The sequence below is a fragment of the Nomascus leucogenys genome, chromosome 22a (genome assembly GCF_006542625.1).
Source record: "Nomascus leucogenys isolate Asia chromosome 22a, Asia_NLE_v1, whole genome shotgun sequence".
NCBI classification, from domain to species: domain Eukaryota; kingdom Metazoa; phylum Chordata; class Mammalia; order Primates; family Hylobatidae; genus Nomascus; species Nomascus leucogenys.
In genome coordinates this window covers 139,516,925-139,540,161 of record NC_044402.1, presented here as the reverse complement: position 1 = coordinate 139,540,161, position 23,237 = coordinate 139,516,925, and the positions used below count along the sequence as shown (strand labels likewise).

The 23,237-nt window shown below is 53.4% G+C and overlaps 1 protein-coding gene across 4 annotated transcripts in view; it reads left to right on the top strand.

The window, feature by feature from the left end:
• The window catches only part of HDAC4 (histone deacetylase 4), a 354,090-nt gene that overhangs the window by 255,952 nt on the left and 74,901 nt on the right, over positions 1–23,237 (top strand). For 3 of the 4 annotated variants that reach the window (XM_030804318.1, XM_030804316.1, XM_030804319.1), the window contains 4 exons: positions 4,620–4,732; positions 10,043–10,159; positions 10,243–10,441; positions 18,057–18,295. In XM_030804318.1, coding sequence (XP_030660178.1) covers positions 4,620–4,732; positions 10,043–10,159; positions 10,243–10,441; positions 18,057–18,295 — 668 coding nt within the window. The remainder of the gene's footprint in view (positions 1–4,619; positions 4,733–10,042; positions 10,160–10,242; positions 10,442–18,056; positions 18,296–23,237) is intronic. The other variant, XM_030804317.1, reaches the window with a different exon arrangement.

Sequence of the window (23,237 nt, the reverse complement as noted above, 5' to 3'; positions counted from 1 at the left end):
TCTGGCCATGTAGTACACACAGACCTTTTCTACAGCAATCAAGAAATGTTATAATCTAAAGTTTCACTAAGTCTAACTGACTGGGGAAGATTCAGTTGAAATGAGGAATCATGTGAGTTAAAAGCTTTCAAACTCCAATGCAGCCTTTTTTCCTATGAGCAGTGCCTTGCTTGGCCAGCTCTAATGGACACGTGAACCTTTGCGTTTTTTGTTTTTTTTTTAAAGTGTGCAGTGGGTAAGACGGAGTCTTCAGCAAGCTTCTTCTGAGTGTTAAAGCTGGTGTTCCTGTTGTCACCCAGTGACTACCGAGTGCTGTTTTTGAGTCAGCACTGGGCTGGGCGCAAAAATAGTGAGACAGAGTCCTTGCCTGGAAGGAGCTTGTGATGTAATTTGAGCAAGCAGCACATCACACGTGAGACCATCCAGGAGCCATGTGTGACAGTGCCTAATCATTGCTGTGCTCACCCAGGAGCCATGTGTGACAGGGTGTGATCAGTGCTGAGCTCACCCAGGAGCCATGCGTGACAGGGCGTGATCAGTGCTGAGCTCACCCAGGAGCCATGCGTGACAGGGCGTGATCAGTGCTGAGCTCACCCAGGAGCCATGCGTGACAGGGCATGATCAGTGCTGACCTCACCCAGGAGCCATGAGTGACAGGGCGTGATCAGTGCTGACCTTACCCAGGAGTCATACGTGACAGGGCGTGATCAGTGCTGAGCTCACCCAGGAGCCATGCGTGACAGGGCGTGATCAGTGCTGACCTCACCCAGGAGTCATGTGTGACAGGACCTGATCAGTGCTGAGCTCACTCAGGAGTCATGTGTGACAGGGCATGTTCAGTGCTGACCTCACCCAGGAGTCATACGTGACAGGGTGTGATCAGTGCTGACCTCACCCAGGAGTCATACGTGACAGGGCATGATCAGTGCTGAGCTCACCCAGGAGCCATGTGTGATGGCATGATCAGTGCTGAGCTCACTCAGGAGTCATGTGTGACAGGGCATGATCAGTGCTGAGCTCACCCAGGAGCCATGTGTGATGGCGTGATCAGTGCTGAGCTCACTCAGGAGTCATACATGACGGTGTGATCAGTGCTGACCTCACCCAGGAGTCATACGTGACAGGGTGTGATCAGTGCTGACCTCACCCAGGAGTCATGCGTGACGGTGTGATCAGTGCTGAGCTCACCCAGGAGCCATGCGTGACAGGGTGTGATCAGTGCTGAGCTCACCCAGGAGCCATGCGTGACAGGGCATGTTCAGTGCTGAGCTCACTCAGGAGTCATGCGTGATGGGGCATGTTCAGTGCTGAGCTCACCCAGGAGCCATGCGTGGCAGGGCGTGATCAGTGCTGACCTCACCCAGGAGTCGTGTGACAGGGCATGTTCAGTGCTGTGCTCACCCAGGAGACATGCGTGACAGGGCGTGATCAGTGCTGAGCTCACCCAGGAGTCATGCATGACAGGGTGTGATCAGTGCTGACCTCACCCAGGAGCCATGCGTGACAGGGTGTGATCAGTGCTGAGCTCACCCAGGAGCCATGTGTGACAGGGCGTGATCAGTGCTGACCTCACCCAGGAGCCATGCGTGACAGGGCGTGATCAGTGCTGAGCTCACCCAGGAGTCATGCATGACAGGGCGTGATCAGTGCTGAGCTCACCCAGGAGTCGTGTGACAGGGCATGTTCAGTGCTGAGCTCACCCAGGAGTCGTGTGACAGGGCATGTTCAGTGCTAAGCTCACCCAGGAGCCATGCCTGGCAGGGCGTGATCAGTGCTGCGCTCACCCAGGAGTCATGTGCGACAGGGTGTGTTCAGTGCTGAGCTCACCTAGGAGCCATGCATAGCAGGACATGATCAGTGCTGAGCTGTGGCATAAAGAGAGCCCGTGCCGAGGGACCTAGGAGCTGGGAGATAGCATAAGTCACTCTAAGCCAGCAGAGCTCTGCAGAAGGTGCGTTTGCACTGGGACTTGGCGGGTGAGTGGGACTGGGGCAGAGAGGCAGAGGGTTGTGCATTTCCTGGCCAGCACTGGTACCAGGGAGCTGCCACGATGGGGAGGCTGCTCTGAGTGGAGCTGATTTTCAGAAGACAGGTATTAGGGGTTGTAGGCGGGGTGGTCCCCCACGGAGCAGTGGAGCCGATTTCCAGAAGACAGGTATTAGGCAGGGTGGTCCCATATGGAGCGGTGGAGGCAGTCGTGGTTCTTGGCAGAAAGAGAGCCAGGCGGATACTCTGCTTTTTCTTAGTCACTAATTAATTGGGTGTCTACTGTAGAGCACAAAGAAGAAAATGCATTCCCATCCGCACTCTGTCCAGAGTGAATCCTGCTCACTCTGCACTTTCCCGCAGCCTGTGTTCTGCACCTTCCTCACAGCCGAATTCTCTCACTCTGCACGCCTTCCCCGCAGCCCGTGTTCTGCGCCTTCCTCACAGCTGAGTTCTCACCATCTTCCTGCGCCATCCTGCATCCTTCTCCACTCAATTTCAGCCACACACATTTTGTGCACCTCCAGTGGTGTTCCCGTTTTGCTGATCTAAGTAATACTATGAAGATTATGCATTTGTATGAATTTTCTTACACCTATTCCTGGGAGTAGAATGCAAAAAAATAAAATTAACCTCATTGAGTTAAAAGTGGGTGGAAAGTTGCACATATAATTTTTACCACCCCAAAAAGTTGTCCGGACTGCCCAGGCACATGCATGAGGGTATCTATCTGACGACACAGCTGGGAGGCACCCATTACAGGAAGATCTGCTGGATCTTGGTGTGTAGCTGGAGACAGCTTGACATCAGAGAGCAGGGGTCTAGGGCGGGCCACGGTGGGCTGCAGGTGGGGCAGAGATGGGAGAGTTGGAGGGGCCTGGAGAAGGCGGGTCCTGCTTTCTTGAGTGAAATGCGAACACTGGCTCAGCCCGGGTGGCATTCTCAGAATGCCCACTCACAGTGCAAATAACATGACTTTGGCAGCCAGAGAAGCCTACTCTGGAGTTAGTATCTGGTGGAAGTGAGAGGGTGAGAAGGCCAGGGAAAGAAAGAGGATGGAGTAGGGTCGGGACCCCGTCCTGTATTCATGCTCAATGCCCGGGACAGTGAGCCGACCCCACACTCTTTTGAGCTCCAAGAGCCATGGGGAGCGGCTGGTGTAGGGCTTCTGGGTGGACACAGTGGTTTGCCCTCGGGAGGTTTAGACTGCCCTGCCATCGAGGGCAAGATATACCCAGGGTGTTCCTGGGTGGGCAGTGTGGTCAAAAGAGGAGGCGCGCCTTCACCACCCAGCCGGGTTAACTCTGGTATGCAGACGGCCCTGACAGTTCCCTCAAGCCCCGTGGCCTGGGACGAGTGATGTTGCTGCTCTGTGCCTCGATCTCCTCTTCTTTGAGGAAGGTGTCATAATGGCACCTTCCTCAAACAGTGACTGAGAGATGGATGAGCTAATAAAGGCAAAGTTTTGAATCAGGTCTACCAGGTTGGAGGAGCTGTGGGTGGCTTTTCCTGTTCCCCCACCCTCCTCATCCTCCTCACTGTGGCTCGGGGCTATATTTGCAGAGTCACCACCTCCAGCAGGCGTGGATACCATGTGAGTCAGCATGAGTGGGCACCTGCATCTTCGTGGGCTCCAGGAGGACCCGGGCAGCAAGCAGACCGTGGAGGAGGCTTTGCTGGGGACGGCTCCGTTGAGGGGCTGCTTGGGGAAAACGTGCCTTAACCTCCCCTCCAGGGCCCCCATAGTGCCCCTTCCTTCTGACCTGTATGCACTGCGCATATGGGTTGGGGTGAGGTTCTGAGCACCCAGAGTTATTGCTGAACAGCAGACGCCTAGAGTTCTCGAAGCAAATAGGTCACGTTGTGTTTTCTTTGGAAAGCTTTAACCACATGATGCCATTGTTAAAATGCCATTAAACTAAACATATGATAAGCATCCCACGGTGGATGTGTGTGCCCAAAATAGCAGCAGGCCCCTTCGGAGGTGAAGGGATCTTTGGATTGGACATGGCCCCTTTTGGAAGTCACATTCAGCCAGAGCGGAACCTGGTCTCATTAACCAGGGTCAAGCCACGCAGATGGTTAAAGATCCTCTAAGACTGTCCAAGCGTGTGTTTTCCAGTAGCACGGTTAGATCTCAGGAGACACTGGCTATATTTTCCCCGGATGCTTGCTGCTCTGTAGGGAAAATGAGAGGATTCAGCTCAGAGTGAACACTAATAGTAGGTTGCTTTATTTTGAACTAAGCTTTTTATAGTGAGCACAGGAAAGCTGACCTTTTGCTTTTCAAAGTCACGTAGCTTCTGCATTTCCTGGTCTTCTGTTGTTAGGTTACTAATAAGTGTTTAAGGATTTATCTTTTTGGTGTTTAAAATTGTCTTGAAAATCAAACGAGGTATAAAACTGGTAACGTACATGTCCTAGAAAAAGGGAAGTCAGTGGCAAAACTGGAAAATCAGAAATCAGCATCAGACTTTCTTTTTCGAAACCATGGCCATGTTCTTCTTGTTGGGACTTCTGCCTGTCGCAAGCTAACGAGCAGGTCCATGGGCCACCGGGCATTCGGGCCACAGGTCAGCACGGCCCTCCCTCTGCATGAAGTAACACTCACCAGGGTATTTCTGTCTCCGCAGACTCCGCGTGCAGCAGCGCCCCAGGCTCCGGACCCAGCTCACCCAACAACAGCTCCGGGAGCGTCAGCGCGGAGAACGGTATCGCGCCCACCGTCCCCAGCATCCCGGCGGAGGTCAGTGTGAAGCGTTTGTCCTGTGTCCCACGGCTAGAGTTGGACTCGGGATGGATGGGCTTGAAATGACCCCACTTTGCACTTGCCCTTCACTCTTCACCTTCCAATTTGGGGTGAGGGAAAGTGGCCTGTGAGCCATCCTGAAAAGGACGCAGTTGGAGGTTACCCTCCTGCCTTCCTCTCATCGCAGACATCTCCTTTCATTATGAACACGCTAGTTCCAGGCACGTCGGGGACAGCCCTGAGCCTGGTCCTTTCTCCTGACCTCTTCCAGAGCAGATGTCACTAGATGGTGTCCCAGCACAAGCCCATGCATGGCAAGTGCTCTGGGTGAACAGGACCCTGCTGCCCGGCTCGCTGTGGTCGCCAGTGCTCTGAGGGTGGCTGAGAGGCCATGGGCACATGGGTATAGTTGCTAAGTGAGACTTAACGTTTTTTATTTTGTATTGAGAAATACACAACACGATGTCGGCCAACAAACCATGTGTCAGGGCTGACTGGAGCATCACCCGTGGTCAGCATGGCAGGGCCGGCCCAAGCCACAGAGCGGGGAGCTTTTCCAGGCATCATGGGAACCAGGCATCTCAGACGGCAGAGCTCAGCACCCCTGGTCCCCTGCCTTCGTCAGACCCCAAGTGGTGCCACGGTCTGGGAGGGACATTGGCAAGCTAGAGAGGAGTCAGGGGACGCTTGGAGTCCCTGGGCGGGAAAGATGTCAGAGACGCAGGAACCGAGTGGCGGGCGGAGAGGAGTGGCACCCGGGCTGGCGGAGTCGCACCCTGACCATACCCGGAGGCTTTCCAGGGCAGCAGGTCCCAGGACCTCGCTCCGTGTTCCTTGAGCTCCTTTGCGCCCCCAGCTTTTATCCCACATGTGTCCCGAGCGCCTTGTGCCAGGCCCAGGGACAGAACCAGGCAGGCAGCAAGGACCTGCCCCACACTCCACACAACGCCCCACTGAGGAGGAGAGGCCACCCCCAGAGCACGGGGAAGAAGAGAGAGGCAGTCCCACGGGCTGAGTGGTGCCCTGGGCCTGGGTGGGCCTGACCGTGGGGCAGGGGTGGGACGGATACGCTTTAGCAGTGAGTTTTCTGATGAGTTGAGCTGGAAATGCTGTATCTGCTTCATGGGGCAGAGTTCTACTGAGTGGGAGGTTCTTTCTGAATTCTCTCCAACTTACAGAAGGCTATAATTTATTAAATATAGTTATTGACTTTCCTTCTTAAATATTTAGAAATGAATCCTGCCCTTCCAAAGGATTGGCAAATCTTAGCTGGGATACAGAGGCATGAGTGTTTAGCATTTTCATTTGAAATTTCAAGACCGTTTATGTATAAACATTTTTAGAGACTAGAATTACTGCTAGGAACGAATTTTGCAGTTTGTCTCCAGGCTGTTTTATCCCCATTTTCTCTTATTCTTTTTACTTCATACATCGATTGCTTTTATTACCTGTCTTCAGCCTGCCAACTTCAGTACTTACTTAGATGATTAGAAGTTTTAACGGTCCTCTGTATGGCTGTGGTCATAGCTGAGGTCTACCAGTAATAAGCCTTATAATGCAACCTAGAAATTACTTCCTGCCCTGAGGTTAACACTGGTTGCATCTTGTTGATTGTGGTCCTAGATACACGTTTTTATTTAAAATGGGGCACTTATGTACATGGTAGTTAATATTGGAACAGTGCCTTGTTTGGGTGGGTCTGCATCATTCCAGTTCTGTGTTAATTTTTACAAATCGTGATACATAAATGAAGCTACTGGAAATTAATAGAACATGTAGAAGGAGTTACAGGAAATACCAAGAGGTGCCATTGTTCATGTTCCACATCAGATGTTCATTAGAGTGGGCACGGGCAGCCTTTGCATGTTGGATCACACCCAGGTGCCCTTTCTGGGTTTCAGTATCTCTAGAGTTGGACAGATCTCTGAGAACGCCTGTGCTTCACGGCCAGGGACTGGCTCTCCGTTCTCACGTGGTGCAGAGGCTAGTGAGCTTGCCCATCGGGGGGTGTCTCGAGTGGATGGGGGCGTCGGGGGAGCAGGGGCCTCCCAGCCTGGCTCTCAGCACTGCCTTTTCTGTTCACCGTGGGGCCCCTAGAAACGCTACTGTACCTTGAAGGCCCCCCAGACCCAGGGAAGCCCAGTGTGCCAGGCACCTCCTCCTTTCCAGAGCCAGGGAAGCCCAGTGTGCCGGGCACCTCCTCCTTTCCAGAGCCAGGGAAGCCCAGTGTGCCGGGCACCTCCTCCTTTCCAGAGCCAGGGAAGCCCAGGGTGCCGGGCACCTACTCCTTTCCAGAGCCAGGGAAGCCCAGTGTGCCGGGCACCTCCTCCTTTCCAGAGCCAGGGAAGCTCAGTGTGCCGGGCACCTCCTCCTTTCCAGAGCCAGGGAAGCCCAGTGTGCCGGGCACCTCCTCCTTTCCAGAGCCAGGGAAGCCCAGTGTGCCGGGCACCTCCTCCTCTACAGGCCAAGGAGGCTCAGTGTGCCGGGCACCTCCTTTACAGGGAGGAGGCAGGGCTCGGAGAGTTACAGGAAGCCGTCCAGGTGCGTAAGGGGACAGCTCCTCTGTGGCCGCTGCTGCTGTTATTTACATGCGTGCCTGGATGCTCTGACTTCAGGCCCACGGACTTTGCCTCTGAGCACATCCTAAGGTGCGGTCCGGGGGGCTCCAGCCTCAGAATGCCTCCCGCAGGGCTCAGCCCTGAGACAGCAGATGCCAGAATGCCCTGCGATTTCTCAGGTAGACCAGTCAGCATCTCCAAGGAACAAATTCTCAGAAGCCTCCTTTAGTTCCAGAAATGGGCTTAAAAAAAAAAAAACCTTGCTTACAAAGGAAATGAAAACTGCAAACATTAGAACATCTCCTTATTTTGTTCCCAAATGATAATAACACAAGCACAGTTTTGCTTTCCTGGAAATCACAAGCGTTTTCTCTACAGCATAACTTACTGATAGTTCTTTAACTTTTGACAAAAAAAAAATTGTCTAGGAAAAATGTTTTTCTCAGCAGCCCTTTAATCATTCCTTACACAATGTAATATGTGAGCACATCTAAAGGGAGTCGTCGGGTTTCCTCTGGGGCGAGGTGCACCGTGGGTTTGCTCCTGAGTGAGAAGGCCGGGCTTTCTGTTCTGTAGGAACAGCCTGAGTGTAAGTGTGTGTCAGGAGACGCATTTCTTTCTATCCCCACGGGCCAGTCGTATGTCTTTGGGGAAATGTCTCTTCAGATCCTTTGCCCACTTTTATACGGTGCTTCGGGTTTTGCTGGTGAGTTGCCGGAGTTCCCGCGTGTTCTGGATACTGCTCCCTTGTCAGATGAATAGCTTGCACGTGTTTCCCCTTTCCGCAGGTCGTCTCTTCACTCTGGTGATTTTCTTCCTTTGCTGTGCAGAAGCTTTTTAGTTGAGCAGAGTCCTAGTTGCCTGTTTTCATTTTTGTTGCCTGTGCTTTTGAGGTCTTAGCCATAGATCTTTCACAATAGCCAAGAGGTGGAATCAACCTCAGTGTCCTTCAGCGGATGGATAGACCGAGAAAATGTGGTGCTGTACACAGTGGAGTACTATGCAGCCATCAAAAAGGATGGACTCCTGACATTTGCAGCAACATAGATGGAACTAGAGGCCCTCGTGTTAAGTGAACTAAGCCAGGCACAGAAAAACAAACATTGCATTTTCTCATTCATCTGGGAGAGCTAAAAACGTTGCTGTCATGGAGGTAGAGAGTGTAATGGAATCTGTTATCTATTCATTATTAATGTTAGTTTCTGGCAAGGGGATTTTTACCTGCCAAACCCCACTAACTAGCATGATTACAACATTTATTCCTTCTCTTTGTTTGCCCATTCATTCAGCAGACATTCCTTGAGTAGCTACCGTGTAGGGGATATAGTGGTGATAAACTATTGTCCTTTTTAGCAAAACACGTTCATTCTACAAGCAAAAAGGTGTTAAATATCACAGTAGTTCAAGTCCTTGGAGACTGTTGCTGCTGACTCTTCCTGTGTGGCCTTCTAATCTTTACTCCTGGCTTGTGTTTGCTTTATCCAAGCCCATTCTTTAAAAGGTACATGATCTATAACCTGTTTTTCTAACTTAATGTATCATAAACAAGTGTCCAAGTAATCAGCTAGATTGTTCCCAACCCCCAGAGCATCCTGGTGTGCAATGCCCCTCCGTTCTGTTAACACCAGGGTGTCGGGGAAGCTGCATAGCTCTGCCGTGCCTGAAGGGTGCTCAGCCCTGCAGCCGAGGCTTCATGGGCATCAGTCCATCTCCTTATTTCTTAACATTACATCCCACGAGTGGAGCTCCAGCATCAAAGCTTAGACAGATCTGGAAGGCCTTTGACATAGATTGCCAAATTGTCCTTTAGAAAGCATGCCACTGACTGATTTGTAATCCACCTAACAGTGTTTGTGGTTCCTCTAGGCCGAGATGGTATTATCATTTTTCAGAAGTGTTTGCCAATTTGTTGGGTTTCAAAATACGTTTTTAGATGACCGTGGTGTGTTTTCCTGAGCGCCTTCCCCTTCCTGAGCTCTGCCGTCACTGGTCTTCACCGCGAGCTTTTCTCACTGTTAGTTGTTTGATTTGCAACCTCTGTGCTGACCCTCATCTGCCTCATACGTGGCCAGTATTGTCATCATTGCCCGCCTTTCATAGAAGCAGTTGTTTTATGATTTCCTCTTTATTTTTAATTTTTGTGGGTACATAATGTATATATTTATGGGGTACATGAGATGTTTTGATACAGGCATGCAATGCGTAATAATCACATCATGTGAAGCGTGGGGTGTCCATCCTCTCCAGCGTTTATCCTTTGTGTAACAAACAATCCGATCATATCCTTGTAGTTATTTTTAAATGTACAATTAAATTTTGTTTCCTTTTTGGTGTCTGCCTTTGATGTTATGTCTGGAAAGACTTTGCTAACTACAAAAAGGCATTGTAAACTATATTATCCTAGAAACTGCAAAACGGCATTGTAAACTATATTAGCCTAGATTTCCTTCTGACTGTTCTGTGATAAATAATCAAACTGAATAGAAATCAACGAGATGATGCTGGACAAGGTGACGGAAGAACTCGTATCGGGAGGAGGAAACGAGCTGTGAATTGTGCTTTCATGTTGTGGCGCGTGTTGAAGTCTCATGCTCTCATTGCTGTCTCATTTGTTACATGTATGTTTGCGCTCATATATCGGAATTCAGTGCAGGCTGCCACAGGTGTTTTCATCGTTGTTTTTCTTGGTGTATATTGCTGATGTTTGGCCGTGACAGATTGTGATGGTCATCGTGTGTTCTGTCCCCAGACGAGTTTGGCGCACAGACTTGTGGCGCGAGAAGGCTCGGCCGCTCCACTTCCCCTCTACACGTCACCATCCCTGCCCAACATCACGCTGGGCCTGCCTGCCACCGGCCCTTCCGCTGTAAGTCAGCCCCCGTGGGGCCGTGTGGCGTGGGGTGGCGGTGATGGGTCCTTCCACCCGAGCATCCCGGCTGTGCTTTCCAGGGCACGGCGGGCCAGCAGGACGCCGAGAGACTCGCCCTTCCTGCCCTCCAGCAGAGGCTCTCCCTTTTCCCCGGCACCCACCTCACTCCCTACCTGAGCACCTCGCCCTTGGAGCGGGACGGAGGGGCAGCGCACAGCCCTCTTCTGCAGCACATGGTCTTACTGGAGCAGCCGCCGGCACAAGCGCCCCTCGTTACAGGTGAGCACAGATGGACCTGGGTGGAGCCAGGCTCTGAGGCTGCCCACGCTCTGGATGGTGCCTGGCCCTCGCCTGCCTTTGGAGGAGACAGGAAGGCATGCCTGTCTCACCCCCACAGTTCCCAAACACACATCCCCGTCACGTGATGTAGCCACCGTGACTGCAGTGAAAATCCACGCCTCACTCCCAGAGTCAGGTAGATGGAGTGGAAACAGAAGTCACTTCCCTTTCTCACCTTCTGGGAGAGGCCACTGGCTCTTGCGATTTGGGTTTCGGTCTGGACCAAGCTGAGCCAGTGCTGGAAGCCCAGAACCGACTCTCGTGGTCAGTTTGTGTTAGCGGACGTTTACAAATGTGCACTGTCTAGGGGAGTGGTTACATTTAGAAAAATACTATCTAGAGAAAAATGGGAACGTCCTTATGAAATTATATAGCAACAGCAATGTGAAAGTGTCACTTCAGAAATGAGGGAACACCAGCCAGATACGGTGCCTCACACCTGTAATCCCAGCAGTTTGGGAGGCCGAGGCAGGTGGATCACCTGAGGCCAGGAGTTCAAGACCAGCCTGACTAACATGGTGAAACCCCGTCTCTACTGAAGATACAAAAATTAGCTGGGCGTGGTGGCGCGCACCTGTAATCCCAGCTACTCAGGAGGCTGAGGCAGGAGAATCCCTTGAAACTGGAAGGCAGAGGTTATAGTGACCCGAGATGGTGCCACTGCACTCTGGCCTGGGCAACAGAGCGAGACTCCGTCTCAAAAATAAATAAATGAGGGAGCAGCTACCTACCCCCTTGCCATGCGGGTCATCGTTGTACATCTTCATAGCTTTGTGTTTGGCTTCCTGGAAACCTGTTGTTGCCAATGAAAAGCTGAAATACCCTCAGAGCTGCACCTGTGAAACTCTGGCAGTGAACTTGCTGAAAACTTAGGGGCTTGGCGTGTTGTAGGAGGCTGCGCTGCAGGATGCGTGGGGCTGGGGGCTGGCTTGGGTGGGCTTGGGCCTCTGGCTTGACTGGTCTGGTGGATTTTGGTGTTTTCTTGTTTTGTGCTGCCCATGTGTCTCTGTTTAGACAGAGAGGATTCCTTCTTAGTCTTTCTTTGCCCAGAAGCCAAATGGGGCAATCTTTGTTTTGTGCCTGAGCCCCTTTCTGTTTGTTTCTCCAGAAGCTTGAATTCATGTCCCTGCCTGTCTAGAGCAGAGGAGCCCGTGGTGTAACGAGGGAGGGGGCAACCCTCACAGTGCCCCTCTGAGTTCCGGCCACACTGGCAGGCACATGGATCTCTCTGGAGGAATGTATCTGAGATTGCGTCTGAGTCTCTTAGATGCTGTAGATCAGCAAGCACGAGTGTGGGTAGTGAAGGACACCTGAGTTTCTCGCGTATCTTTAAAAACGTAAAATGTGCCTGATCTTCAGGATTCCTGGGATTTACTTCATCAGAGATGTTTCTGTTTGTCATTCATCTTCTTTCCTTCTCTAAATTAGTTTATTCTGCACGATTATTCTCAGTGATTAACATGCGTAATCTTGTGTATCAGGTTTTTGGAAAACAGCCTTTTTGATAGAACCTGAATATCGAGTTTGCATGGATCTCACCTCTCTGAGAAACATGCTGAACTTGGCATTGCTTCTTCCCTGTGTATGGTCATCCCTCTTTTCCTCCCAGGTGCAGCTTGCTCGTTGGCATGGGGACCTGCCCACAGTGCCCTCCCCAGGCTCTGTGTCGCCAGGGGGCCCATGCATGGCTGCCCAGTTTGCTCTGGCCTTGCTTTACACCTGTGCCCAGCAAGCCCCTCCAGTCTTGTGCCGCCACCTCCTAACCTCTGCAAGCCCCTCATGTCCTGCACAGCCTCCCCAGGTTGCCAGCGGCTCATCCTGCAGACCCCCTGGCTGGGAGCCTCCGATCCAGTGTCACGTGTGCAGCGTAGTGCAGCCGCACAGCCGCCTCTGCCCCATCTTTCTCCTGCTCCATGACCCTGGGAAGTCGCTCATGCTCTGTGTCCCTTGTTTTCCCATGTAGGAAGTGGGGATACTAAGCGATCCGCCCCCGTGAGCCTGATGAGGGTTAAGTGGGCTGTGCACTCATGTGCCCCTGCAGGTGTTGGCGTCGTTGTTATAGTCGTTGCCTTGTTCTTAACCTGCCACCTTCCATGCTCTCTCACTCCCCCAGCCAGCCCCTGTCTGTCCTCAGTGTCTTAGGGGCCCTCCCCCAGCCCCGCCATGAGTAGGGCCCTCATTTGGAACCCGCTGGGATTGCCCCATCTTCTTGTGGGAAGAAGCCTCCTGTGCAGGTTCCTGCCCCTCCGCTCTGTCCTCCTGTAGCCACCGGACTCTCCTTGAAGACCTGGAGGCCCCCGCGCTGTCTAGAGCAGTACTGGCCAGGTCAGGAGCCACCAGCCACGGGGAGCTGTTAAACAGCTAAGTCAGAATTAGAATTCAGTTTCTCAGTCACATGTGCACCACATCCAGTGCATGGCCCACAGCTGTTCCCTGAATGTTCTCATTGTCACGGAAGGTCCTGGCGGGGCAGCACTGGCCTGGAGTGAAATCCCAGCTTGTGAGTGGGAACTCCAGCCTTGCTCTACGAGCCTCGTTTCCCTTCCCTAGTCCGGCACAGCAGCCAGGCCAGCCGGCTCAATGCTGGACCAGGCTGCAGCCGGCCCCCAGAGCCAGGGCTCTTTCCCAGGGCCCTTTTCCCCATCAGGTGTGGTTCGTCTGCCCCCTCATCCCAGGCCTCCATCCCTGCCCCAGCCCTGCCTTGTTGCTCCTTCTCTGGATCACGCTGCATCTTCATTTCCATGTTCTGCCCTTTCCCACAGTTTTTGACAAACTCCTGCTTGAGCTGGTCTCCTGGACAGCAGTGCCTGTGTTTTCCTGGCCCACAGACAGACCCACCTTCTCGCTGGTAATCGTGGTGCACAGGCGTATAGGATATCAAAGCTAGAACAGCCCTCCAGTCACAAATGCTTTGAAACAGGCCTCTGTGGGTGAGGTCACTGTCAGAGACCAGAGGGGTGAGCCATGGTCCAGGGTCTCCCAGAGCTGCCTCCTACATGCCACATACCTCCAGTCAGCCTCTTTCCGCACCACTCCGGGTGGCTCCTCGCCAGTCACAGGCTTGGCGTGCCCCTTCTGTGTCCCTGTTTATGTGCTGCTCCAGTGCGGCACTCCGCACATGGTCACTGTGGACCCAGACCCAGATCTTTGCAGAGTGGCTGGTACATTCTCGGAGATTAGTCTCCGCATAACTAGCTGAGGTGGGGAGTGGAGCTCAGGAGCCAATTCCTGGGTGAGAAGGAAAGTGTCTGTGCAGAGCCCTGTGCTGCTGCTTTAGTTGGATGCAAAACTGTGGGCATGATCATTGCCTGGGCAGCCCAGCTAAGTCCTCTCTGGTGCTCGTGTGGCTGAGAAGCAGGACTTTGAGAACCATGTAACCTGCTGTCGGGACCCGAGAGACAGGGCCCCCCAAGACCCAGGAGGAGCTTGGTAGTGCGGGCATGTGGAGGAGAAGGCTGGAGACCAGGGCTGTGCTGCAGATAGGCCTAGGGAAGGCTTTCCAGAGAAGTCGTGTCGGAACTGAGATCTCAGTAGGAGCCTGCAGGCGGAGAGGGAAGGGCCCAGGTAGAGGGAGATGTGTGTGCCTACTGGAGGTGGCCTTGTCACAGACCTTTCTAGCATCCTGGCCACACACTCAGAGCATGCCACCAGCGTCTAAAGGCTACTGCCTTCCTGAGCTGGCAGTGGAGATCCACTGCCTCGCTGTCACACGCTGAGTGGAGGGGGCCCCTGGCTTCTGTGTTAGCGATTGCATGCTACTGTTTAGGCCTGATTTCCCCCAAAAACAGTGAGTCCCAGGAAGGGCTTGAGCACAGCTGGCCATGGTTCATGTCCTATAATTAGCATGCAAGGCTGTGGTCCTCAGCCCTGGCCTGGCCTCAGCTCCATCCCCAGAAGCTCAGACAGATGCTGATTGGTCCAAGCGAGTCCAGAGCACGCAGATTGTTCCCTTGGGCGGCCAGGATTGCAAACCGTGAGTTGGATCTAACTCTTGCCTGGTTTGCTTCTCAATGGGAGGATTTTAAAGAATTTCGCAGAAAAAGCAATGGAATACACCAGATGGACTTTTAAGGACTCAGGCACCCTGAATTATTCATCTCATGTGAATTCATCACTTAAACAGAATTCCAGTGTGTGAAGACCAACTCTTCAAAACTGGGTCCGGAACTTGAGAGCAACCCAGTCTTTCACCTTCTTTTTTCTTAAATCCCCATACCTGGTGGGGTGTGTCTAAGTGATGTGTTTGCAAACTCACTAATTAGTTTGGGTATTGCTGAGCAGCGTGTGCTAAAACTTAGACCCTGGATGGCTGGGTGCATTCCAGGGTGCTCACTCGGGAACTGTCATTGCAATTATTGTGTGTGAGAGTGTGGACTTCCAGGGGAGCTGGCCACTGAGCACAGTTTAGGCCCAGCCCCAGGTGCCTCCAGGAGGAGCAGGAGCCAGCAGCCATAGTGACACAGCCACCCAGCACCAGGAGCCAAGGTCAGCCCAGGAGCCAGGGTCAGCTCAAGAGCCAAGGTCAGCTCAGGAGCCAGGGTCAGCTCAGGAGCCAGGGTCAGCACCAGGCGCCAGGGTCAGCACCAGGAGCCAGGGTCAGCTCAGGAGCCAGGGTCAGCTCAGGAGCCAGGGTTAGCTGTTGCCCCTGCACTGGGCAGGGAGGGGCTTCTGCCAGTGCTCAAGGCAGAAGGAGCAGAAGCTGGGAAAACCCTGGCTAAGATGCCCAGGGGAGGAGCCCAGAGCAGGGGGTCACTGGGACCACAAGAGCTAGGCTCTGCCCCACACCCTGCCCAGCACCACACAACCAGCCCCCGCAGTTGGGTCACCGACCACAGAATTGTATCCTGATGGACTAGGATTTTATGCTCGAAAGTCCCTGACAGTATATCCTGAAGACCATATCATGGTCTGTCCTCAGAAGCTCTTGTTAATGATCTCAGGGATCCAAATTGGAAACCACACAGCCAGCAAATAGTATTGCTACGCAGAGGTCAGGGCGCTGCTTTTCAAGGATACCCAGGGGTAGGGTGTCCCCGTGTATGGCGGCCCTGGGTTTTGCACCCTGGAGGCAGCGGAGTGAAATTCTGAGTGGGCGAGATAGGCTGAGAGAGAGTGAGGGGCTGGCCCCTGGGGAGTGCAACTGGAAAAGGAACAGGGCCGGTCTGCACAGAGGTCTCTGCTCATGCCAGTTCTGAAAATGAAGCCCTGTTCCAATGGGGCGTAGGCTTGTGTCCCCGTGTGAAGCTGGTGGCCTGGCACATCCCTGGGCCCATGCAGAGGGTGGCGGGAGGCAGAGCCCTGGACGGGAAGGAGCTGGGGAGTGCTGTGCAGTCCCCACTCACACCGCTGGCTCGAGTCGCTTCTTCCTTACCGTGTGTCACACCAGGAAGCTGAATCCTATGAAGTTGGCGCGTCCTTCTCCTCCTCTGCAGGGGGTCAGGCCTGGGCAGGGGACTGTGCAGCTGATCACCGCCTCCACCCCGAACGGCGTGCACACTGAGGCTTTGGGGGAAAACAACACTAAGGAAAATGTATTTCAGCTTCCCATTGCTTTCTGAGAAGAGACCTTTCCAGCAACTACGTAGCCTTTGTGTCCCCTAAAGGCAGCTTTGTGTGACTGACTTCCTTATTTCCTCCGTGAAATAGTTCAATCCCATGTAATACGCTCATCAACAATTGATAAATTCTGAAATGCCTTCTTTTTTTTATTTTTTTTTTGAGACAGAGTCTTGTTCTGTCACCCAGGCTGGAGTGCAGTGGCATGATCTGGGCTCACTGCAACCTTGCCTCCCAGGTTCAGGCGATTCTTCTGCCTCAGCCTCCTGAGTAGCTGGGATTACAGGCGTGTGCCACCATACACAGCTAATTTTTGTATTTTTAGTAGTGACAGGGTTTTGCCATGTTGGCCAGTCTGACCTCAGGTGATCCACCCACCTCGGCCTCCCGAAGTGGCTAGGATTACAGCCACCGCGCCCAGCCTGAAATGCCTTCTTTAGGATGGTTTACCTTTTTCTTTTTTTAACATTTTCAGGGAATGATTCTGAATGGATTTTTAGTTATTCACTTTAATAGCTAAGCATTGATAATAAAATTTAAGATAACGTATCTTCCCGGAAAGTTGTGGGGTTGGGTGGAAAGGGATGGTGGTTTAGAGAACACTAGTGAATAACTTTTGAAAAGGTGGTGAAGAGCAGCCTTGCTGGGAGTCTTGCTGGGTTTCGTCTCTCTGGATGTGTCCTTTGTGTTTGCATATCACATAGTATTTCTTAAATGTAGAAATAGCCCCTGCGAAGGGACTTGAGAAGCACTAAGCAGCATGGCTCTCACTGGGAGGCTTGGACTCCACTAAACCTGATGACACACCCAGCTGCCCTGCAAGCCCCGGCATCAGTGTCCTGGGGGAGGGACAGGACAGGAGCTGCCACTTGCCAGCAGGGCCACCTTGGTATCCCTGGAGGTCCCGTAGCCCTTGCAGCAGGCATGTAGCCCCGCCTGGGAGCAGGAACAGCAGGCTGCCTCAGGCGGATGCCGAGTTCCAAAGAGTCCCCCACCAGGGCCTCCAAGGGCTGGTGTGATCACTTCCTTAGTCATTTCACCTGGTCAGATGCCCTTGACCGGGTCGGGGTCGTTTTTACCCTGAGCAGCATTGTTTAGTTTAGTATTTAACCCCCTCAGGTTACCAGGGGAACAGATATTCACGGAGCAGGACACAGGGTTCGTTAGATCCTTTTGCCCACAAAACCATGGAAAAATGTTAAACTACCTAAACCAACAATTTATATATATCAATGAAAAGCATGCAGAAGGAAAAAATGTACTTGACTAGGTCGCATTTTAAATCAAGATACAGATGCCAATTAAAGCAAGATCATCTATCAAAATGGATTCTTTTAATCAAAACATACAGGGTTGGTGACGGTGTGGTGAAGTGGGCATCCTCCGCTCCGCTGGCAGGGATTAGCCAGATCTTTTCAGAAAGGGGTTTTGACAATCTGCATAAGGACTTTTTAAAGTGTTTACGCCATCTTTGTGCACAAAATCAGTGCTCGAAGAGACCTTAAAACGATGTCAACCCTAAGGACAATTGTTTTTCTCACAACTCAGGCTGTCTTCGGAAATATGTGGAGGTTCCCAGAACCGTGGCGGCCTTCCTCAGCACACTGGTGGCCCTCTCTTCCCTCCCACCGTGCTGTTCAGATCAAAACCCACTTTTCTAGGGCCTGTGGCCCCCAGGAACAATTGTGTGGTAGCCACTAGGGAAGGGCTTCCTCTTTGAAACCTGCCACACAGGACTCCTGACGTTTCCTGTGTCGACCTGATTTTCACAGAAAATCGCCTCCAAATTATGGTTCCTGTAGTCCCAAAGCATCAGCTCACGGCCCTCAGCCTCACCTGGAAGGGGCCCAGTTAGCGAGCCAGCTCTGGGGCACCAGGGCAGAGCGCCTGGGCTGGCGGGCACAGGGCGCAGTTGTCTCCATCACTTACTCAATAGCCCTCTCTCCCTCCTCTCTTCTTCCTCTTCCCCTCTGCTGTTTCTTCCTCCAATTATCTTCAGACTGGTATCTTTCAGGCCTGGGAGCACTGCCCCTCCACGCACAGTCCTTGGTTGGTGCAGACCGGGTGTCCCCCTCCATCCACAAGCTGCGGCAGCACCGCCCGCTGGGGCGCACCCAGTCAGCCCCGCTGCCCCAGAACGCCCAGGCTCTGCAGCACCTGGTCATCCAGCAGCAGCATCAGCAGTTTCTGGAGAAACACAAGCAGCAGTTCCAGCAGCAGCAACTGCACATGAACAAGGTGGGTTTGCCGGCTCTGCACTCCGGGCCCCGGGGTGGCTGTGTGCTGTGCGCTTCAGCCTCGGTCTGCAGGACCGGCCCCTTTCTGACCTTGAGGGAGGCCAGGAGGTAGAAAAAGGGAACCGAAGAGGCACACGCTCTGGCCCACGGCACAGAGCTGGGCACGGGTAGGGGCAGAAGGGATGTTGCTGGGAGCTTGGGCTCAGGAACAGCTCACCTGCAGGGTGAGCGCAGGGCCAGTGCCCTCTCCCACCAGCCCGCTGAGTTCTGTTGGACCACGTCCTGCCTGTGGCGCATCAGTGCCAGCGAATGGAATAGTCTACTTGGGCAACACTTTTTTCTTGGGTTTCCTAAGGCCATTTAGTAAACATATCTTTAAACAAACCAGCAACCCACAGTGCCCATCTTCCAGGCCATCCGGCACTTGCAGCCTGCCTGAGTGCATAAGCAGTGTACAGGGCAAGGGGGGCCTGGGTGCAGTTGTACAGGTGCAGAACTCCAGCAGGAAGTTGAAGGGACACTGTCAGATCTGGTTCTGGGCCCCAGCCAGCCCACAGAGGTCTGCGTAACCTAGAGACATCTTGAAAGTCACTCGGATAAGTCCATTTTCAGGAGGAGGTAGTAGGCAAGGCCAGCACTGTGATGCTGGTGAAGAGGAAAACTAACATGCTGAATACGTGTTGATCAAATGCTGGCATTTGAAATAGAGCATCTTTAAGGTAAGAGATGAGATGGGCGGCTGTGGACATCGTCCAGCAGTTCCTCAAAAGGTTGGACACAGCCACCACGTGGCCCCACAGCTCTGCTGCCAGAGATGAAAGCACACGTAAACTCACTCAGGCATTCACAGCAACCGGAGTCCCTGTGTCAGGCCGTTCCCGCACTGCTGTAGAACATAGCTCAGACTGCGTGATTCGTAAGTACAGAGGTCTGATTGGCTCCTGGCTCTGCAGGCTGTAGAGGAAGCATGGTGCCAGTGTCTGCTTCTGGGGAGTCCTCGAGGAAGCATTCAATTGTGGTAGGCGAAGGGGGAGCAGCGCATCACTTCGCTAGAGCAGGAGCAAGGGGTGGGGAGAGGGGCCCCCCTTCTAACCAACCAGACCCCGCCAGACCCCACTCACTACAGTGAGGACAGCACCAATGGACGGTGTTCAACCATTCGTGCCAAATCCACCCACATGATCCCGCCACCTCCTGCCAGGTCCCACCTCCAGTACTGGGGGCTACGCTTGAGCAGGAGGTGTGGGCGGGGACACAGATCCAAACCATATCAGCCGTAGTAACCGTATCAGTCGTGATAGCCACATTACATGGGAACAGCCCAGGTGTCCATCCTGTGATGTGCGGCCACACGCCGGCACACCGGCACGTCATATAACGTGGAATGATGCACGGCCAGACATCGGCACACCGGCACGTCATATAACGTGGAATGATGCACGGCCAGACATCGGCACACCGGCACGTCATATAACGTGGAATGATGCGCGGCCACACGCCGGCACACCGGCACGTCATATAACGTGGAATGATGCGCGGCCACACACCGGCACGTCATATAACGTGGAATGATGCGCGGCCACACGCCGGCACACCGGCATGTCATATAACGTGGAATGATGCGCGGCCACACGCCGGCACACCGGCATGTCATATAACGTGGAATGATGCGCGGCCACACGCCGGCACACCGGCATGTCATATAACGTGGAATGATGCGCGGCCACACGCCGGCACACCGTCATGTCATATAACGTGGAATGATGCGCGGCCACACGCCGGCACACCGGCATGTCATATAACGTGGAATGATGCGCGGCCACACGCCGGCACACCGGCATGTCATATAACGTGGAATGATGCGCGGCCACACGCCGGCACACCGGCATGTCATATAACGTGGAATGATGCGCGGCCACACGCCGGCACACCGGCATGTCATATAACGTGGAATGATGCGCGGCCACACGCCGGCACACCGGCATGTCATATAACGTAGAATGATGCGCGGCCACACGCCGGCACACCGGCATGTCATATAACGTGGAATGATGCGCGGCCACACATCGGCACACCGGCACGTCATATAACGTGGAATGACGCGGCCACACGCCGGCACACCGGAATGTCATTCAGCCATAAAGTGGAATGACACTGACAAGCTGCAGCACGGGAAAGCCTTGGAAGCAGGATGCCAGGCACAAGAGGCCGCGTGTGGTATGATTTCATGCACATAAAACGTCCACAACAGACAGACCCACAGAGACAGGACACAGATTCGTGGGTGCCAGGCCTGGGATGCTGCAGGCAGATGGGGAGCATTGCCGGGGGAACAGCGTCTCTTTTTAGGGATGGTGAAAATATTCCAAAATTAGACTATGGTGATGACTGCGTGGCTCTGTAAATACACTAAAAACAACAAATGATATCATTTAAAAGCGTGAATTGGATGGTGTGAATTACCTCCCAATAAAGCTGTTACAAGGAAGAAAGAGGATGAGTTGATGGGAGGGGAACGTCTGGGGTGATTTTCAGAAGGAAACGTTGAGAAACCTTTGGCAGATTTGGAGACAGACGGAATCGTTTCTCCGTTTATTGTCTCCTGTGAAAGTGCCCCCCTCACTCCACCCCACTCCCCACCCCCCCACCCCACCCCCCGTTGCTTCCCTGGATTTCAGGACGTGTCCTGGGTTGTCCACCTGTCCGGAGGCTCAGGGTCTTTTGTGGTTTTCCTGAGGGTGAAAAGTGGGGTTAGGACTGGGGAGGAGGTAGACTTTCCTAGCGCACGGAGACAGGAGTTGGAAAGTGAAGTACCAGATCCCCAGCAAGTGCAGAGGCAAAGCCGTGGGGAGAGAGCCCTCCACCGCCAACACTGCTGCCTCTTCCAGCAGCCCTGACGTCTTGATATGTTAGCCCCTGCTGCCTTCCTGGTCCAATTTCCTTCTCTCAAGCCCCACGGTTCCAGCCCAGAAGAGCAGTCAGCTCAGCCCTGGCAGTGGTCGAAGGCTTTGATTGCATGGTGTCCAGTCCAGTGGAGCTGACTTGGGGAAGGCCCCTGGGAGATGGCAGCCGGCTGTGGCCCAAATCCATCCTAGTGTGTGAGCCATCATCGGGCTGCAGGCTCAGGATTGAGGAGACTGGCCCCTTGGGGCCTTGCTCCAGCCGCGTCAGACCAGATGCCCAGCACAGGCCACAGCCTGGCTCCTGCTGCCCACTGGGCACCACGAAATAGGGCTCACCACCCCCACCCCACATGCCCCTCCACTCCCAAGCCCTCATCACCGGACAGCAGGGAACGCATCAGAAATGGGTGGGGCACCCAGCAAATCCCCTCATTGGGACGGGAAAGGCACAGGCTGTGGGCATGCCGGGCGTCTGCCAGGCATCTTTACTCCCAGGTGTCAAAAGCACTTTCACATCCGTCTTCCTAATACCAACTTAGGTTTGTTAATTTTATTATGTCATTATCTGAGTGATGGGGTAGGAGGTTTGAAGAAGACAAGAAACACCTATTCACATGCCGTATACTCTTGAAGGATTTAGAAACCGGGTACTCTCACTGGAGTTTGTTCTCTGATTGATTTACGGGAGTGAATGACAGTTGATTGAAACGTTTAGACAGTGTTTTCCCGAGACGCCCAGAAAGACAAGGATCTTACCCAGGGCCGCCTAACACTGACATCCCTGCCCTTCCTCTTGGAGGATGACGTCCCCAGGGACTTGTTCCCTGAGGGCATCTGCCCAGCTCTGGCAGCTGTGAGCCCTCCTGTCCCACTGCGCTGCTCCAGCCTCCATTGGGGTTGCAGCTGGGGCCGGCTTGGTCTGCCCCTCCTTCAGCCTGTACCTTAGAGGGCAGTTGCTTTGGAAACATCACTATGAATAAAAAAGAAAGAGGGGTGGCCCGTGCCTAGCCCTCGTGTTCCCCGCAGCCATATGTAGCCACTCTAGTTTTCCCGAGGCCCGCAGCCTGCAGAGCTGCCCCTTTTGGCTGAGAAAACTCCACCAGGTGGACAGGATCGACCCCGAGCTGGCTCTGCTCTCCTCTCCCCAGCCTGTGGTCAGCATGGTGGCAGATGTTTTCCAACTGCGTCAGCTTCTATTGCCTATGCCTTGTACGCAGTGGTGTTTAATAATGGTTTGCTGCATGAAGGAACTTTCTGGAGAACGCACACCGTCAGAGGACGAGTGGAGCTTGGAACTCTGCAGGTGAAACTGGCCCTCTGTGTTTGCTGGCCACGTCTGGACTCGGCCTCAGTTAGTCTGGTTTGCGAGCAGTGGGTGATGTGTGTCCAGGCGAAATACCTCTTTCTATTAAAAGAGGACGCCGGAAGGCGTCCTCCACCCCTAGAGCAAGAAGCCTTGCAGCTCAAGGTGGTTCTTCCAGTGGTTTCTGGACTCCGCACAAGAACCTTCCTCCTGCAGAGCGGAGGGCCTCAGGTGTGTTTCCCTTTAACTTGACATCCTCAATTTTGAATATGAAAACTTGGACTCATATTTTGGGTGGTCTAATTATGAGTGTGTCCGATCGTTTTAAAATACTGGCAGTTTACCAATTTGGTTTTGGCCCTGAACTCCAGCCTGACTTTTTAAAAATGTAATTATTCCAAATATGGAGGTGCATTTGTTTTTCCCGAATTGATGAAAGGGGGCTCTCAGTGTCCCCAAGGTCTTCGGGCTGCACAGAGCTGCTTCAATTGTTTGCCTACAACCAGCTCGCCTCCCAAAGCCAGCTCTGCAGTGCAGCCCCAGCCCTCAGCCCAGCCAGTGAGACTCGGAACTGAATGTCAAAGGAGAGAGAGAGAGAGAAGCAGGCTTTGTTTGCGGCCGTGGCCCAGGGAGGTGACCCACAGGCGTCTGCGTCAGTGCCGAGGCAAGGGGCCTGGCCTGCGTCACAGAGGGCTCTGACGTGGCGCCACTGCCAAAGTGACATCCTCCTCGGGCCC